General features: G+C 49.7%; 1 protein-coding gene across 3 annotated transcripts in view; it reads right to left on the bottom strand.

Moving 5' to 3' along the window:
- Positions 1-19,082, bottom strand: part of LOC135900199 (sodium-dependent phosphate transport protein 2C-like) — a 67,819-nt gene that overhangs the window by 21,821 nt on the left and 26,916 nt on the right. For all 3 annotated transcript variants that reach the window (XM_065429638.1, XM_065429639.1, XM_065429640.1), the window contains 3 exons: positions 5,181-5,372; positions 4,086-4,201; positions 3,061-3,163 (listed from right to left, as the gene is read on the bottom strand). In XM_065429638.1, coding sequence (XP_065285710.1) covers positions 3,061-3,163; positions 4,086-4,201; positions 5,181-5,372 — 411 coding nt within the window. The remainder of the gene's footprint in view (positions 1-3,060; positions 3,164-4,085; positions 4,202-5,180; positions 5,373-19,082) is intronic.

Raw genomic sequence — 19,082 nt, 5'->3', positions numbered from 1 at the left:
TTGCGGGCGGAGGACGACTAGGAGCGGGATCAGGAACGGGACTTGGATTTCGCCCGTGCCTCGGGGTGGGATCTGGACCGCGTTTTCGAACGAGACCACTCAGTTTTCTTAAATGATGCTCCAGAAGCAGGGGTTGCCGCTGACGAAGGAGCCGCGCTGACGGAGACCGTCAGTTGCCGCTGTTCATCTTCGATGGCTTTTTTTGGCCCAGGCTCGGTTGAAGGGTTGTCGCTGGCGTCGCGGGCACTTCGCTTCAGTTCTAGGATGATTCCCTCCACAGTATTTACACCGGGGTGAGCGTAGGTGTGATGGGACAGGGTTATTGATGCCGCACTCTTCACAAATGACGACTTCCTATGTGGGGCAGGCAGTCAGCTCGGTGTCCTAATTTGAGGCACGTCTTGCAGACCTGCTGGCATGGACGGTGTGGGTAGCAGCGGAGCTCTGCCCCAAGAAATCGGACGAAGCGTGGTACACGTAGGCCCTCGAAGGTGACTAGTGCATTACTCGACTGACCCATCATTCGAGCCTGTAATATCTGGATACCGGACGCTTGCGTCTTCTCTACCAGCATATGTGAGGGGGCGCCTGGTTCCAGTCCCGGAACGATACCCTTGCACGAATCATCTGGGGCTGCTAGATATGCGGACACCGGGAAGGTGCCTTGGATGATTTACAGTTCCTGGATCTTCAGCAGGGCGTCTGCGACGTGTGATAATGGGGTGCTTACTACGGCCAGGTTTTGCTCTGGCCGGGTCCTTAGGATGAGGTCTCTCCGGTCATTTGGGTTTACTCCGGCCGCTGCCCAAAACGCGGTGGCCAACGTTGGTCTGGCCCATACATCTAATCTGAGGCCTCCAAGGGGCTGGAGCATAACTTTTTCATGTCGGATGTGAAGAGGAGGCAGGCGCTTTGGCCCGCTCTGCTTGGGCTCGGTGGAAGGGCGCTCAGACGCATTCTGCGGGAGCGACGCTGTTTCGTGGGCAGCATCATTGCGTGCTGGTCGCTTGTTGCGGACCACCTTCCAGCAGGCACCGTTATACGCTTCATCCTCTGGCGTGTCCGTTTCAATAGCGAAAGGTGTATACTCCTCGTCCATGTCCTCCCAGGTTGCGAGTCCTTCGTATGTTCTGCTACGGGAACGCTGACAGCATCATGGTCGCACCATGCGCCGACAGCTGCTGGCTTGTCGGGTGTTGGAAGCGCCGCTTCGGCGTCGCTTAGCATTGTCGGTACCATTTCCTCGTTAGCGTTCTCCGAAACGGTACATAAAAGCGGTAATGATGCTACACGCTGCCTTGCTACAGGGTCATGGCTGTTAATGTCATCAGTAAGAACGCGAGGTGGAGCGCTGCTCGCCGTGAGTGAATACATCGGTGCCGTGCCCAGGTTGGGCAGACGCCGGTTCCGTTAGGCTTAATCGGGCGTTCGTGCGTCGAAGTCTTTAAGGCTCGTGAGTTGACGGAAAATGGACTCACAGTGACCCCAGTGTTAGCGGGTAGCTCCAGTCCACTAGGCGAGTCGCGTGGTGTGGATGGATTGGGCGCCAAAATACAGATACGAAACAGGAGCCCACGCGAAAACACGTCCCCATGCCGTGGCCTCCTAGCGGGAACTCTCAGAGCACTGAGAACTGCACCTATCTAAGCTTGTTCGGCATATAATGCGTCTCGAGGCATGCGGTAGCACGTTTTTGTCGCGCTCTAGTACTAACGTTCTGTTAAGCTCCTAAGCCACACCGCACATGAACATAAACTAATGACATGTTCGACATGTCACGCTACACACTATTTTGTTCGTAACGGGAAGTGCTACGAAGGTTAATGAGACTTCTCCGGCTGCTAGCATTAAATAAGAAAGAAAGGGTCACAGATGAAAGAAAGATATGCTACATGCATATCGACGTAACATTATGTCTCCCATCTTCTTTTCGCAAATTATGGTGTCGTTATTACATGGACGGCATCGCAGTTAATTCTTAACCTATCAATCAGTGAACGCGTAAACTGACATGTATCTGCGGCCTGCGGCCACAGCGCACCCCTCGGCCCACGACCAAGGCATACCACCATAGCATACTGCAAGCGCAATGGTGTGCAAGTAATTTGCGACTTGACATACTCTTGTGTTCACTGTAATGTACAAAGTAGTTGTTCCGTAGGAAGTGTCGCAGATCAAAGAACTCCTTTCCAAAACGCACGTAGTACGATCTATGCGACTGTACTAGCTGCATGGCTTCCGCTGCATTGCCTTCCAACGATATTCCGTTAGTCGTTTTCGAGCACGTGAAATACATTCAGCTGGTTCTTTCAGAGCGCTGTGCTCCCAGCTCAGAGCGCGACCGAGATCTGCGTGGAGCTTCGTTCACGCGGCTCCGGCAGCTTTCGTTGGCGTGACGTTGTTGGCATGCCTCGGTGCCTCGGCGCCTGCTGCGCGCCTTGTTTGTTTGAAACAGAACTCGCGCTGACGTGCTCCTCTTGCAGCCTCGGATTGCTCTGGTGAGCAGCTGTACGTTCGGCTCAATCACGCTTTTCCTAGCTCCGATGAAGAACGGTCTCCATATTGTTGCGATCCAAGTCAGTGCACGGTAGCTACATCTCTACCGCCCCCTCCCCCCTCGCCACATGCAGTTACTGTCGTCGTCCAAATTCTTATCCAATAATATGCGCAGAACAACAGGGCACACAACTTCGGTATATCCTCTGCCCTTTCTACAGCACTATAGTTAAGGTGGAGCAAAATATAAACAGCGTCGGACTACGTTAAGAAGAACATGGGAAAAGGAAACGGCTTCCGTCCCGAAATCAAGCGCCGACGAATGTAGTGCTTCGGCGGCAAACTAAAGGTTTTTGCGATCTTGCCTTTTCAAGAAAGAGTATACAGGGAAAGAGTTTATATATACCAAGTCCAAGAATAAACTCTGACTACACCAACACGCCGGGTTGGATCATTAAAAGCACCGTTACGTCAACGTGCGTCGAAATTTCTAAGGCATCAGCCATTGGTATTCCAGAGTTATGCATCCTTTTAATATTCAAAGTCGCCAAACAGGCCACTCACATTTGGCGACACATTCAGTGCCGTTTTTCTGGCAGCATTGCTTCAGGACGGTACCATTGTTGTCCTTGCCCAAGGCGATGTCTTTTATGACGTTGCTGTCGAGCTACAGAAATAAAAGAAGAAAACAAGTGAGCGACTGCTAAAACAAAATTACACCGGTAGAAATCCTGCTTCATTTTACAGCACATTTGTTCCATGTAACATTAGCACTAGCAAAGCGCAGTGATTATATACACACATCAAAATTAGCAACGTTCCCATGCCTTACAAGCAACCTATGATAAATTTGGACTTTTACTGCGAGCAGCAGTTAGGAGTTGGACATTGGTCCGATCGTGTCCACCACGCTTGGCCAAGGAAATGATACGACGCCAAATACAAAATATCCGAGCATGTGGAAGTGGGAACAACCAACGATCATCAAGTGCCAGGTCGAGTATTCTGACCACTACGTCACGACTCCTTACTCGAGCAAACTGGTGATACTCGCATTTTTAAAATCACGTCATTGAGTGTTCAGAACGAACAAAATATAGAATATATACTTTTATTTTTGTGCGTATCCTTGGTGAAAGAAACCGTGCTTCACCCAAGACTCTTGCTCGGCTACAGCGAAGTGCACGGGAGAAAATGTGGGCTTGAAAGTTCAAACGACACTACATCAAGAAGGCAGAAAGTTTTAGACGGCCATTGGAATGCACGCTGTGGTTTCTATGAGTTTAAAGTGGTTTTCCAGGTCGCACTGGTGTTCTAAGTTTCCCGATTGCACTGGTAATTTTTAATAGAGATCATGTGGGAGTCTCAAAGTATCGGGTAGCCGGATTACTGTTCAAGGTCGTTTAGTTAGTCACTGGAGTCCTGGCGTTTTCATCGTTCCTTCGAGAATGTAGTTTTCATTTGTCATAATGGAAATTTGTAAATATCGCCTACAGTTACTTTACGGGCTTGAAGAGAAAACTGTCGCCTACAGTTACTTTACGGGCTTGAAGAGAAAACTGTCGAAGTTTATCGAAATGCTTGTTCACCTGAACAATAAGTTTGGCGAAGGGCTTGGTCAGGGCGTTCAGGTAGTTTGACGTCTCCAGTCGCTGGCCTCGGTCGACGATGTGCACAAACGAGTCGGCGAGTTTCTCGAGCATGTCTGCGCAGTCACGTAGGCCGAGAGGAATGTAATTGGGGATGCCTCGGCTAGCCCCCGGCCTGGCCCATTAAGCCCAAACATCTTATGCTATACGGAAAAATGAATAAATAAACATTGATGGATGCGCTAAACAAAAAAGCACAGCTTATTTTGCCTACTTAGGCCAATTGAAATACTGGGAGCAAAAAAATAGGCAAGAGGAGCCGCATAGGTTAAATGCCAACGAAAACGTGAATTGTACCCCATACCTGTGCTCATGGAACTGCTTCAACGACCATCTTTGCGCGAGCACAATAACAATGTCGCAATCTTTTAAGAAGGGTGCCTAGGCATTCACTGTCGCTCCTGTGCAGATGCCTACACGTTACATAAAAAAAATAATTTTTGTCAAAGCTGCTGTGTTTGCCTCCGAGAAGCGTTATTGCCGTGGACCAATGCAATTAACCACTCCGCAAAACTTCAATGTGTAAACCCCCAGCACCGGTACATTATTGTGACGTCAAGGAATTCAAAGTGCTTCCTCGAACTGTTTGGCCGCACTAAACACTACGGAAACTTGTTCCATCTTGTTCCGCAGTTCCATCTTTGGCACCATCAGACTACAATCAAATCTATGTTTAACGATTGCAGGTTAAATAGGCTCGAGCAGGCGTCCCGACGTGCTGGTGCTCACATTTGTCTTTGGTTCTCGCTTGTTTGCCGGTTTACCTATCCCATCGTCTCATGGCCAAAGTGACTTTTATGGTATTCTAGGAGGATCATTTACTAATACCGCTCAACTTATTTTTTTCCATACAGTATCTCCTACCGCCGTTTCCTCTCAAATCCACACTGTCGTCTTCCAGTCTCTTGGTTACACCAATCATTTTTTCGCGCCATCACTCGCATATTTCTCTACACACTGTCGACTCGGGACGGTGATCCCTGGCATGCGTAAAAGCACGTGACGAACTAATGGAGACAGAGTGTGTGCACTCACTGAATGCCACTTCTATGGGCAGCAGGACGAGCACGGTGAGCCAGTTGAAGATGTCGTGCACGGTGGCGGCGGCGAATCCCCGGCGGAACTCGTCGCGACGCTTGACGTGCATCAGCGAGATCATGGTGTTGGTCACCGAGGTGCCCACGTTGGCGCCCATTATGATGGGCACCGCATTACGCACCGACAGCACTGCGAAAGGACACCGGGACGCGAAACCCGTTAACGGCCATGTATTCGCATCGTAACAGAACACTGCGCAATTGACTTGTGCTCTTGGCATCTAAAGGGGTGGCATCTACACTAACGTGCTATTTGTTACTTGCTTTTTATTTGCGGGTTGTATTACTGTCTACTCTACACCTTCTGATCTCAAGAAAGCGCGGTAGCAGCTCTAGCAGTTGGCATGCCTTCACGCCTATGGTGTTGCTGTGTTACAAGCACGATCGGCGATTTATGACGTTTGTCGAAGGAAACATGTCGATGGGAGGTGTATGTACATAGAAGTACGATGCATGTGTAATGGAATGCGCTTAATATTTCTATACCGCTTGCATCACAATGGTCTATGCCCTTTTTGGGGATTAGCCAAGCATGGGCTAACATCCAGTGACCCAAGCTTCGCGCAGCCCAATTATAGGAAAATGTTGAAGCCCTTTTAAATATCATTCCCCATTCCTATAAAGCGTCTGCATGCTTTAATTGTACCTACGTGCCGACATAATGCGCACATGTTTTATATCTGATTACGTGGAACCGCAGTCCGCTCACTGTCAGTGAACTGTGTTAATCGAAGTTCAAAGCTTATTTATTCGGCGACCAACTAACGTACTCACAACCAAACCCCTCTTAGGTGTGGGAAAAGACAGCGCCAAAGGACCGATAGTCGGCACTACAATCTTCGACGACGATACATGAAATACAAGCCGGGCGACCGTGTTTAGATTTGGATTCCGATACGCCGACGAGGACTTAGTGACAAGCTTTTACGCCGCTATTTGTGACCCATACAAGGTCATCCTATGCATTGGCGCACTCGACTATATATGAGGTCGTGCCAGACGGCATTTCGCTATCACAGCGGCGCCGCTCGCGACCTGAAAGAGTCCATGATGCTCTGGTAACTATTCGGTTACCAGTGCTAACGAACTTTCGGACTTGATTCTTGCAGTTTGAGGTTGCACCGCACCAGGCGTCCTAAATTCGCTAGCCAACACAACGCGTGATGGTCGTTGCCACTTTGAACGGTCTGCCAGGTTGCCTAGGTAAGGGCGGAACTTACTGCAGCTCAAGCAATGGCGAGGCATTCTTTTTTAGTCGTAAAATAATTGCCTTCCGTTTATCACTGATCGGCTAGCGTATGCTATAACCCGTTCAAGTCCGCCTTTCCTCTGGACTATAGACAGCACCGAGGCCTAGGCTTCTGGCACCATTATGGATTTCTGTATCGGCGTCCTCGTTGAAGTGCACAAATACCGGTGTCGAATGCATGCGTCGCTTGAGTTCTTGGAATGCGTCGTTTCCCACTTTAACTCGACATCACATTTAGCTAGCTGTGTCAGCGGCTCAACAATGCGATAAAAAGTACTTGACGAAGCGCCTGTAGTAAGCCCACATGCCAAGGAATCTGCGCAGTGCCTTCTTGCTGATGGGCTGCTGGGACTTAGCGATGACAGCTCTCTTCTGTGGGTCAGGGCGGACTCCAGATTTGCTAATGAAGTGGCGTAGGAACAGAATCTCGTCGTAAGCGAAGCGGCACTTTCTTGGCTTCAGAGTGAGCCCTAATAACTTGATGGCCTCTAACACCACCGCAAGCCGTCTAAGGTGACCGTCGAAATTTCCCGGGAAGACGACGACGTCATCCAAGTAAACAATACAGGTCTGCCACTTCAATCCTGCTAACACCGTGCCCATCACGCGCTGGAACGTTACAGGCGTCGAGCATAGTCAGAACGGCATGACCGTGAACTAATACAGGCCGTCTGACATGATGAAGGCGATCTTTTCATGATCTCTCTCGTCGACGTTTAGTTGCCAGTAGCCAGTTTTGAGATCCATCGACGTGAAATATTTAGAGTAGCAGAGCCGATCCAATGTGTCGTCTATCCGTGGGAGGGGGTATGCGTCCTTCGTGATCTTATTCAGTCGACGATAATCGATGCCAGAAACGTAGAGTTCTGTACTTTTTCTTCACAAAGACTACAGGAGATGCCCACGGACATTTAGATGGCTCGATGATGTCGCGCAATATTTCGTCGACTTATTGCCTAATAGCTTCACGTTCACGCCTCGAAACGCGATAAGGGCTCTGGCGGAGTGGTGAAGTGCACTCTTCGGTTATTATGCGATGTTTTGCAATTGATGTTCATAGAATCTTCGATGACATCGAATAGAAGTGTTTGTATCGTCGGATAAGACTTCCCAGGTGTTGCTGCTTACTCAGGGGGAGACTTGGATTTTTGTCGAAGTCTGGTTCGAGAACTATGACTGGTCGGGGTAGATGCGGCGGAATCCGAGAGGACAAACGCATTGCTGGTTTCCAGAATGACTGGTCGGAGTAGATGCGGCGGAATCCGAGAGGACAAACGCATTGCTGGTTTCCAGAATTTCTTCGATGTATGCGATCGTCGTCCCCTTGATGTGCTTGAACTCCTGGACGAAGTTTGTCAGCATCACTTCCGCTTTCCCTCCGTGCGATCGAGCGATCCCTCTTGCGACGCAAGTTTCACGGCCGAGCAGCAGACGTTGGTCACCCTCGATTACGCCTTCATGTCTGCGGGTGTTTCGCTGCTGACGGAAATGACAATGCTGGAGCGGGGCGGGATGCTGACTTTGTCCTCAAGTACACTCAAGGTCCACGAGCGCTCTCCGGTGGTATCGCTTGATCTTCGGATGGCGTTATCGACTTTGACTTCAGCTCCATGATTGCGCCGTGTCGGTTCAGAAAGTCCATGCCAAGAATGACGTCTCATGGACACTGTTAGAGGGTAGCGAAGGTGCCAGGGTAAGCCCGGTCATGAACGGTAACTCTTGCCGCGCAGATTCCAGTAGGCGTCATTAGGTGTCCTCCAGCTGTCCGAATTTCAGGGCCTTCCCATGTAGTCTTAACTTTCTTCAATGGGGCGGCGATGGGTCAACTCATGACGGAGTAGTCGGCGCCCTTTTCCACTAAGGCGGTGACTGCGTGGCCGTCGAGAAGCACGTCGAGATCGGTGGTTCTTTGTCTTGCGTCGCACTTTGTTCTTGACGTCAGATCACGGCCGCATCCTGTTGAAGTGTGTCTGGTACGTCGCGTTGTCGGATGTTTGGTCGGTGCATTATTTGCTTCCAGGCTTCGTCGAGATGGCGGCGTGCCGTTATTAAGTCGTCGAGATAGTCTCTTTGGCGTCTTCGTCGGCGGCGAAGGATCTTCGTGAGTTTGACGAACAGCAACCGCTCCTCCATCGGTTGCTGCTTTTGGTTTTCCGGGTATAGGCTGACGGACCGTCCCCGGGCTGGGTCAGTGTATGGCCGGCGCTGCGGCGACAGGTAGCGGCCTGGTGACGGCGAACGGGATGGTCGTCGAGGGCTCCACTGAGTGACGGCGAGGTAGTCGGCGATGTCGCGGGGGCGTTCACCTTGCTGCGGGCGCGGAGCGTTGACGGCGAACTCTCGTAGTCCCATTTCGCGGTATGGGCACCGGCGGTAGACGTGGCCCGCTTCTCCGCAGTGATAGCAGAGCGGACGATGGTCGGGGGCACGTCAAATGTCGGTCTTCATTGAAACGCTGCGCTGGGCGAGCGTCGGGCGTGCGGGCAGCGGCGGCGTGGACGACGGAATTCCGGCGCTGCGGGGCGCAGGCGACGGAGTGCAGGTAGACCATGGCGGTAGGTGACGGCGCCGTATGTCATTGTTTCTGGCTGGAGTTGCGGCGATGAGGGCTGCACTTAAGGAACTTCAAGTCATCGCTGTAGTTCCTCATTCCTCTCATTCCTCATTCGAGTCCGTAACCGAGGCCACCTGGGGTTGCGACGAAGACAAGATCTTGCGCACTCCTTCACACATAATAACCCTGACGGTATCTTGTAGGTCGTCGGAAACCAGTGTTTGGGTGGCGCGCTGCAACGTGAGCATTCGGTGGTTGTATTGCCTGGTGCGCATATCCAGAGTTTTCTCAATTGTCGATGCTTCTGTCGAAAACTCAGCTCCGGTCTTCGGCGGGTTGCGGATCATTTCAGTGAAAAGTACTTGCTTGACGCCCCGCATCAGGACGCGGACATTCTTCTCCTTCGACATTTCCGGGTTGGCGTGCCGGAAAAGACGGGCCATCTCTTCCGCAAAGATCGCGATGGTCTCGTTGGGCAGCTGTACTCATGTTTCTAGTAGAGCTTGGGCTCGGTCTTTGCGCACGACTCTTGTGAATGTCTGCAGGAAGCCGCTTCGGGACAGGTCTCACGTCGTTAAGTGGCTTCTCGATTCTCGCATCACGTCCTGGCGGCATCTTCTAATGCGAAAAACAAATGCGCAGCTTGTCGTTGTTCCAGCTGTTAAATGTAGTGACTCTCGCATACGTCTCTAGCCAGCTTTCCGGGTCCTCAAACGTTGAACGGCAGAACATCGGTGGCTGCCTGTGCTGCTGCAGCACGCTCTTTGTTGGCTGCACCAGGGCTGTCATTTTAGCTGCTGTCGTGGCCATGCAGTTCTGTGCTCCGGGGGCAGTCCTTACAGCCTGCAGCTAGCTCGCTGGTCCTTGGCGACGTTGGCGTTGTCTTCGTGGCTCTGGCTTGACTCACGGCTATGCGGGGGTGTTCGGTTCATGAATGCACTAGCACATCCACCAGATGTTACGTTATAGTGACGATGAAGGAAACAGTCCCAAAATTGTGAACGACGAAACTAACTTATTGCTGCGCGAACCTGTGCCCCCGAAAAAAAAACAATGTATGCTCAAACAACAATGATAGAAGAACTTCAGTTTGGCCTAGTTGGTATTTACTGCAAATCATATTGACCGCAAAAAAGACGGGGACAGAGGAAGAAAACACATAAACACATACATAAACACATACCGCCCGTGCTGTTTATGTGTTTTCTTCCTCTGTCCCCGTCTTTTTTGCGGTCAATATGATTTGCAACAACGATAGCGGCGTACACAGTTGGCGATTGTCGAAATCCGATCTGCGGGCCACGCGCGTTGGCTTTTACACATGAGTCATCAAAGGTTCCGGCGTATCTTCCAGAGAGTTCTGCGCAATTCGCGTCGCTCATACAAGCAATCAGGTTACACAAGGTTCAGTGATAACAGGCAGGCGATAGAACCCTCGATAACGTTCGAGAAACTTCCGACACATGCAGGCGCGTCCTGTGCTGAGCGATAACATTAACTAGATGGTGAACCACGGGCACCCAACAAAGACTAAAGTACACGTGCCACTATCGTACTTGCGCCTACAAACCATGGCCAGAATTCACAAATCTTCCTTATGAAACAAATTTCAGTAAGAAGAATCTTACAAGTAAAGCATATTCACAAAGCTAAAAACGTTCGTAAGAGCAATAAGCTTACAATGCCAGCCACTGTAAAAACGAGCGTTGTAGCAGACAACAGAAGTGTCTGTAAAAGTACGACAGATGTGAACTTCAGTACTTGCGCCCAAAATAAACTTACGTCAATTAACATGACTTCAACGGCTGTCGCACATGGCGACGTAAGATGAAAGGTAAACCGATAGAGGTTTAGCATTCTCACGAACATCATAACGCCAGTTTGCGCAGCGCAAGCTGCTTCTGGTAGTCAATGGAACGCGTTGTGGTATGCCATTTGCTGGCAATACCGTGAGCCCAATCTGATGCTTGTTGATATCTGCTTTGACGGCCCAGATACAGTGCGACCCAAAGCGGTGTGAGCGAACCCACCATCCAAGATATCTCCAATCAAGCGTGTTCTCGAACATCGACACAACGACTGCCCTACTGGGAACTTCAGGTATACCTGTTTTCCTATAGGTCCACTTCGCGAGTAGCACGGTGTATGAGAATTTCGAGGCCACGGTTCATAACTGCGAGCAGTTCGACATCAAGAATATTTCATATTTAAGATCCTGCTTGACCAGAGCCTCGAAGCGGGCAACCGAAAAATGTGCACCTGGTGGAAGCAAGCTGTGCAGCAGCGGCGAAAACCCTCTAAGAGCAGTTAGCCACCAAATCGCCCTCGTTCACGAGCGCACGGACAGTTTGATTGCCATCGCGCCCGTCGAGCGCTCTTCACAGGTACCGCAGCTACAAGGAACTCTAAGGGGAGATGCATTTTAACGCGATAGCGTTAAGGAGCTCGTGCCGCAGAAAAGCCGGTGTCGTCGGCGTCGGTGTCGGCGTCCGCGGCGTTGGCCGTGAGCCATAAATCATGGCAGGCACTTCATAAATAAAAAGCAACTTCCAAGATGGGCTGCGTGGGAATCGAAGCAGGGTCTCCGGAGTGTGAGACGGAGACGCTACCACTCAGCCACAAGTTCGATGTTTGAAAGCGGTACAAAAGCGCGTCTAGTGAATGCGGTGTTGCCTTAGAAACGAGCCGTAGGAAGTTATACTGCGGTGTATATCGGTAATTATGAGCGTGTAACTTACAGAAGTCGCATTTACACGAATAGCGAAGTACGTTTCCGCTACATTTCTTCTGCGCTTACCGCACATGCAGAGCCATCTTGCGGCAAACACAGAAGACCCCCACCTCTCAATGTACGGCGCTACCCCGACAGCTGGCGCGCCACGCGCGCATTGGGGCTGTGCGCGGACCGGTGCCAGGCGCCTCGCGGCCCCGACTCCCTCTCCCCTGAAGACGCTTCGCCGTGCTCCCACACGGGTTGCAGAATCAAGCGCCGTTCCTTTCTTTAGATTACTATCTATCTATCTCTCTGCCCGTGCCGATCACGACGTTTGGCTGGCGTAGATCATTTCCCCCTCCGAGACACCGAGTTCTTTGGTTCGTTCCGTTTTCTCAGGCGCACGTTTCGTTGCCGCGCCGAACGCTGCGTTGCTCGACGCTCACCGCGTGATAGGTGGACGCAGAGTCCGATGCGGGGCGCCACGTAAGTGATCACTGCGCCGTAGCGTATTGTCTTACACCCCTTGACGGGTCGACGGGAACGCTGTCGCGTTCCACTCTTGAAGGCGAAGCTTAAGCGTCCTCCAATTTTTCGTGCAAGCTCCCTCGACAGCCTTTGGGTTCCAGGGTACGCAGTCGTATTTCGTCGTGTCCTTTAGAACTCGCTCCCCAAAGATATCGCCATTCTATACCGTAAGCGCATGAAAGAAACTGAGGCCGACGACGGTGCTACACCAATGTCAGGACAACGGGAACTACGAAATGTGATCAAGTTCATACAGGTGCAAGTCGAGAGTAGAGCAAAGAACCATTCTTCTCGTTCAATGCTCACGCCAAAAAATAAAAACACCCCCGCGGGACGCGGGGGCTGCCCACCGTCTCTACCACAGCAGGTACTGTCAGATCAGCGCTGCACGCAGGATCCACATTGTGAGGATTCGGGGGTCAATCCCACCGCTCGTAACCCGTTGTCCAGATTGGAGCCGGGCATGAATTAGATGGTAGCTGGCCCATGCCATCGTCCAACTTATCCACGCTGAGGACGTTGTTGAAGGGAAGGACTGCTTCTCATCGAGAACGAGTAATATGGGTTTATTTACAGTATCTACATAGGACGTTGCAGTTCATCAGTCTAGCATGACTGCAAGAGAAAGTACACTGAGCAGCCACACAACAGCGGTTTATAAACACTCGGTCCTCCCTCGATCCCTCGGTGACGGAAACGTTCGACCAGTAGACGAGCCGCGTTTCAGCAGGAGGGCTTCCGCATCGGTTTCACGGTCCGCAATGCGCTTCTGCACCGCTTTCACGGGCCCCACCGAGGACAGACGGTCTTCGCAGAACTCGGGGCTTACGTCAGGAACGGTGTGTTGGAAGGGGCCTCCAACTACGTTCCCTCGGGAACTCCCTTGCTCACAGCAGAGGACGCCGCTCTCACACCTGGCTGGCAAAACTTTCACCTCAACAGGCCGTTCTTAACAGCATCGAAAGACTAACCGTGCCATGTACTGTGTGATAACCGCGACCACATGATTAATTAAAGACTCCCCACGTTGCATTATCAGTCATTGAGGTAAAACGCTGATTAATTGTTATCTTAAATGTGGCAGGGTGGGACACGTTGCACGAGAGCGCCGCATAACACTACGTGGCTCATGTGCAAATACTGCTCGAAGAGCGCTTTGCTCCACAGGGAAGCAAGACAGCAATATCCCATCCTCTGGGATTAGTCAATTTACATGTTAACCAGGAGACTACAAAAAGTGATGAGTCGCCAGTGACCAGTGCTCCTGCTAGCAATTACACATAGTGAACGAAAGTAAACGCACATAGGAGTTTTTAAAAGGTGATGTGCCCTAAGATCTCCCCAACCTAGAATATTTACTCCGATATATGGGAACAATACAACGTAATTTCCTCATTTCACTTCATTTGTTAGCTGCTGGAGGATAAAGGCGACATCACGTGAATTTACTCCATTTCAAAATCTTGTTCTCTCGTGGAAACTCCACACAGGGAGTTTTAAAAAACTCTCCCCATCGAAACACGTGGTCACGTGGCGCTTTCCACGAGACTGTACGCGGCGCTACCGACCGACCGCGTTCGGCGGAGTCGGCAGTGCTCATGGCTGACGGTTTGTTTACATCTGTGAAGTGGCGTTCTGTGCCAGCTTTTTGCCATTTTTTTCCCGTATCTCCGTCAAGAAAATTTTGTAGGCGTGCCTGAAGCTCGCCTATAAATGTTCGTGCAGTAGTAGTGATCACAGCTTACGCTTCATGTACGTAAGCTGTGATCACTTTGCTGACAATTATGAATGCAACAGCAACGTTTTCAAGTGCAGAAAAAGGCTTAGAATACCTCGAAGCTGCTCGCTGACTCGTGATATTAGCTCAGGTTTCTGACTGCGCTTTAGTGTTGCATGACCTTGGCTTCTGTTATTCAGCACGAGAAATGCGACTTTTATGTTCTTGTGAGTATCTGCTGACAACGTCCGGTGTAATGTTTGAAAGGACCGCGTAGCAATAGCAACAGTAGCCACTGTTCAAGAGACAACGTACGTGCTAGTCCCACATGAATGGCATATTCCGAGTTCGTTGTGGTGTTGTGTTGCCAATAAGAAAGACCTGAGTGCAAGCAACTGTTTCTATTTATGTGTGTACGGATATCTTCACCCAACAAAAACGGTAGGACGTACGTACTGTAAATAAAAGTTCTTACTGAGCAATGTGAATCGAGTTTCTATCGCGCAGTTATGTTTCGGTCACGCCATATTGCTTCCGATATTGTAATAACGTTATGCTCTATCCCAGACACTGACTTAGGAGCATACCTGCTGGCTCCGATTGTGAGGATTCGTTCGCCAGACCGACCATGTAGCTCCGTTTCACAACAGAGAGACATTGCTTGGAAGCTGAGAAAGTAGCGCGGTCAAAAAAAATGAATGACTACGCACTTTTCTGTGTTACGTGGGCTGCTGTGGTTTATGCTCACATGTAACAAACTTTTGCTACTCTACCACTATTTCGCACAAATTTTGCCGTGAAGCACACGCACTTTTATTTTTCTTGCTTACTCTAACTAACGTACTACTTTTTGGCAGCGAAGACCGGCAGTTTCTCGAATCGCTTCAGCACTCCCAGAATGTCATGCTAATTTTGAAAAAGTATGCCATTAACATTGTTTTCTTACTATTCTGAATTTACAGTTCTATGTTGATTAAGGTCTTCTGTTAATTTCAAAGATGCAGATCTCATATGAGCGAGCTTGTGAGTCGTAATTCTGAAAACTGCACAGCTGCTTGCTATGTGGTTTCGAGGCACAAAGTATCATGGCTATATATTGTCACGATTCTCAAGCAGCAGGAACTGATAAAACAGGGCAGGACACTTTAATTTCAGGCAAACTGAAAAACTATCGCGTAGGGACCTCGTCTTCCCTTCCGCAATGCACGAAATCTTCGTCTTCCTCTACGTGCCGCGTATTGAATGTGGCAATACATACTGGCCGCATTGCTTCGTGCTGTGTGTCACGTGTACGTTGAATGTCTTTCATAGTTCTACGTTGGGGCGTTTCTCAAACGTTTATGTGTGTCGCACTTTATGTGCTTTCATTGGCTTGCCTCCTTGAATTTAACGCGTAGCCTTTACCAGTAGCCTTTACATATAAAAATGTCCATGCAAACTGACGCAATACCACCGTTTATACTCCCGTTGACCCTCGAAAAAACTCCGCCCAGAGCGAAGTAAAAAATTAAAAAAGACAGATGAAACAATGCACTGTAAACGAAAATCTCTCAGGTCGGAGTATAATACTTGCCTTCTAGTGATCCCCCGGTTAGGAGTTTATTATACTCCGTATAGATCCGAGTAGAAATTTTACTCTGTGCGAGTGGTATTTTTGCGACAAGCCTTGGGAGTTTTCCTTTCTATTTTTTTATATTTTACTTCACGCTGAACGGAGTTTTGTCGAGGTGCAACGGAAGTATAAAATGTGGTATTGCATCAATCCGCTGTCGCAGGAGAGTTCTGCGAAGTTATTCCCCTGCACTGGCTATTTTGGCAGTTACAAGTGTGCAGCTAAGAAAGCGGTGCTCCAGATTTCATAAAAACGCGCTAAGGACGAAGACGAAGTAACACACACGACAGGACATAGCGCCAGTCCTGTTGTATGTGTTTTTTCGTCTCCGTCCTTGGCGCATTTTTATGATACTGTCAAGATGAAACAACTCGTTCAAACGAAGGTAGTGGTGCTCCTATTCCAGTGTCCTGCATCGCCAGCTCCTCAATGACAGCACTTCTCTCGACAACATTGGAGAAGCAAGAACAACAACAAAATTGCGTGGCTCAGTGTGGGACCGCATCGCTAACTACGTCATCGTGGTTATCACAAAATATGTTACCGCCTAAGCGCTCAGCCACGAAGCACACGATTCTGCAGTAATTCACAAGACTTCACGATCCGTTAGGCCTCATGACTTCTTTCGTCATCCAAACGAAGCTATTCTTCTAGCAGCTGTGGCGATGAACTCACCGTGGAATGAGCTATTACCAAATAACGTCTAGAAACAGTGGGAAAACTGGAAATGCGAACTACCGACGCTGGACACGCTGTGCATTCTACACTGAGTAATCTATTCTACTCCGCGACCGATTCCATCGTTTGAACGTCACGTGTTCTGCAATGCAAACCGAGTGACATGCGCTGCAAGCATCTACTTACGTTACCACACCAAAGAACGAATGTGTAACGTTCATCAACTCAAGGGAAAGTACAGGGTCGCATCACTGAATATTATCCTCGCTGCCACGCCAAGAGTTGCTTGAGTACCTGTTAGCTGCCAGGCAGTGGATCTACCTGAGAGCAGTCTCGGAAACATAGAGCTGTCAGGGCTTTTCTTGAGGCGTCTCATCGATAGCCCTACATTGGAATGCTGCTGAAACTAAACGATGAGAGATTTTCGTGAGAAATCGTGTTCTCGAAATACATCTGGTTTCGGGGTATTCTCGGAGGCACTGCGCAGGCAACGATAACCCAGCAGATTTGCTCACGCGTGGAGCAGGAGTCCTGTTACTGACGCGCAAGACGTTGTGGTGGACCGGTCCTACGTGGCTGTCACCGCCTCACTTCCAATGGGCTGGCAAGGCCCTTTCTAGCAAGACCGAGTGATAGCAGCGTGCGCCACCGCACGAGCCACAGCTTGAGGTTGCAAGCTTTGGACGCCTGTCCCGGTTACTCTGAACCACGGCTAGAACCACCAGGTTTCGTCGGAGATTCGCAGAACAAGCCGTCTTCTACGGGTACATTGACGGCGTCAGAGTTGGAAAGGTGAAGATGCATTGGTTGAGGCTTGTCCAGCGCTCCGTATTCGCTAACTAAGCCATCATAATCATCATCACCATCATCATCATCATCATCACCATCATCATCATCAGCCTGGTTACGCCCACTGCAGGGCAAAAGCCTCTCCCATACTTCCCCAACTACCCCGGTCATGTACTAATTGTGGCCATGTTGTCCCTGCAAAGTTCTTGATCTCATCCACCCACCTAACTTTCTGCCGCCCTCTGCTACGCTTCCCTTCCCTTGGAATCCATTCTGTAACTCTTAATGACCATCGGTTATCACCCCTCCTCATTAAGTGTCCTGTCCATGCCCATTTCTTTTTCTTGATTTCAAGTAAGATATCATTAACTCGTGTTTGTTCCCGCACCAAATATGCTCTTTTCTAATCCCTTAACGTTACACCTATCATTCTTCTTTCCATAGCTCGTTGCGTCGTCCTCAATTACAGTAGAACACTTTTCGTAAGCCTGCAAGTTTCTGCCCCGTGCGTGAGTACTGGTAAGACACAGCTGTTATAAACTTTTCTCTTGAGGGACAATGGTAACCTGCTGTTGATGATCTGAGAATGCCTGCCAAACGCACCCCAGCCCATTTTTATTCTTCTGATTATTTCATTTTCATGATCCGGATCCGGAGTCACTACCTGTCCTAAGTAGATGTATTCCCTTACCACTTCCAGTGCCTCACTACCTATCGTAAACTGCTGTTCTCTTCCGAGACTGTTAAACATTACCGTATTTTCGCGATTCTAAGCACCCCCCCCCCTTATTTTCGCGAGAAAATTGGGAAAAAAAGTTTGCACGCGAATCTAAGCACCCCCCCCCCCCCCCCCCTATTTGTTAGGAAGAGCGCCTAGCCAAGGGCGTGAAGCGCGCTCGCTCACTCTGTCATCGAGCAGGAGCCGTCGGAGTCCCGAGGTGGCACGGCGGCAGGGGCGCGAGTACGCCGTACAGCTGGACTGTACGGCTGTACGGCGAAAGCTGCAGAAAGCGTACCAATCAACCATCGCAAAGTGTATTTCGGACGCTTGGAAGCGGGTCCAAGTGGATGTTGTGGTCAAATCGTTTAAGAAGTGCTCGATCACAAACCACTTCGACGGAACGGAAGACGACCTCCTGTGGGATACCGAGAGCGGCGGTTCAAGCGTTGCGACGAACTCGAGTGGCAGTGATAGTGACTGCGCATCCGACACAAGGGGTGGGTTCACCCTCTGCACCAATTTTTCTTTTAAATGTTTGCAAAATAAAATCTTATTTCTCGCACCCGTCTCGTCGTGGTGTCGCAGTGAAAAGAGGGAGGGGGGTAATTCTAGATTTTTCGAATCTAAGCACCCTCCCTCATTTTGGGCATCGCGATCGTGAAAAAAAAGGGATGCTTAGAATCGAGTAAATACGGTACTTTAGTTTTCTAAGGAATAATTTTTAGACCCACCCTCCGGCTTTGCCTCTACAGGTCAGTGAGAATGCATTGCAGTTGGTCCCCTGAATTACTAAGTAAGGCAATATCATCAGCGAATCGCAAGTTACTATAGGTATTCTCCATTAACTCTTATCCCCAATTCTTCCCAATCCAGGTCTCGGAATACCTCCTGTAAACACGCTGTGTATAGCATTGGTGAGACCGCATCTCCCTGTCTGACGCCTTTCTTTATTGGGATTTTGTTGCTTTCTTTATGGAGGACTACGGTGGCTGTGGAGCCGCCATAGATATCTTTCAGTATTTTTACATACGGCTCGTCTACACCCTGATTCCGCAAGGCCTCCATGACTGCTGAGGTTTCGACTGAATCAAATGCTTTCTCGTAATCAATGAAAGCTATATATAAAGGTTGGTTATATTCCACACATTTTTCTATCACCTCATTAATAGTGTCAATATGGTCTATTGTTGAGTAGCCTTTACGGAATCCTGCCTGGACCTTTGGTTGACGGAAGTCTAAGGTGTTCCCGATTCCATTTGCAATTACCTCAGTAAATACT

Source organism: Dermacentor albipictus, chromosome 4 (assembly GCF_038994185.2).
Source record: "Dermacentor albipictus isolate Rhodes 1998 colony chromosome 4, USDA_Dalb.pri_finalv2, whole genome shotgun sequence".
NCBI lineage: Eukaryota > Metazoa > Arthropoda > Arachnida > Ixodida > Ixodidae > Dermacentor > Dermacentor albipictus.
This window is presented reverse-complemented; position numbering and strand designations above follow the sequence as displayed.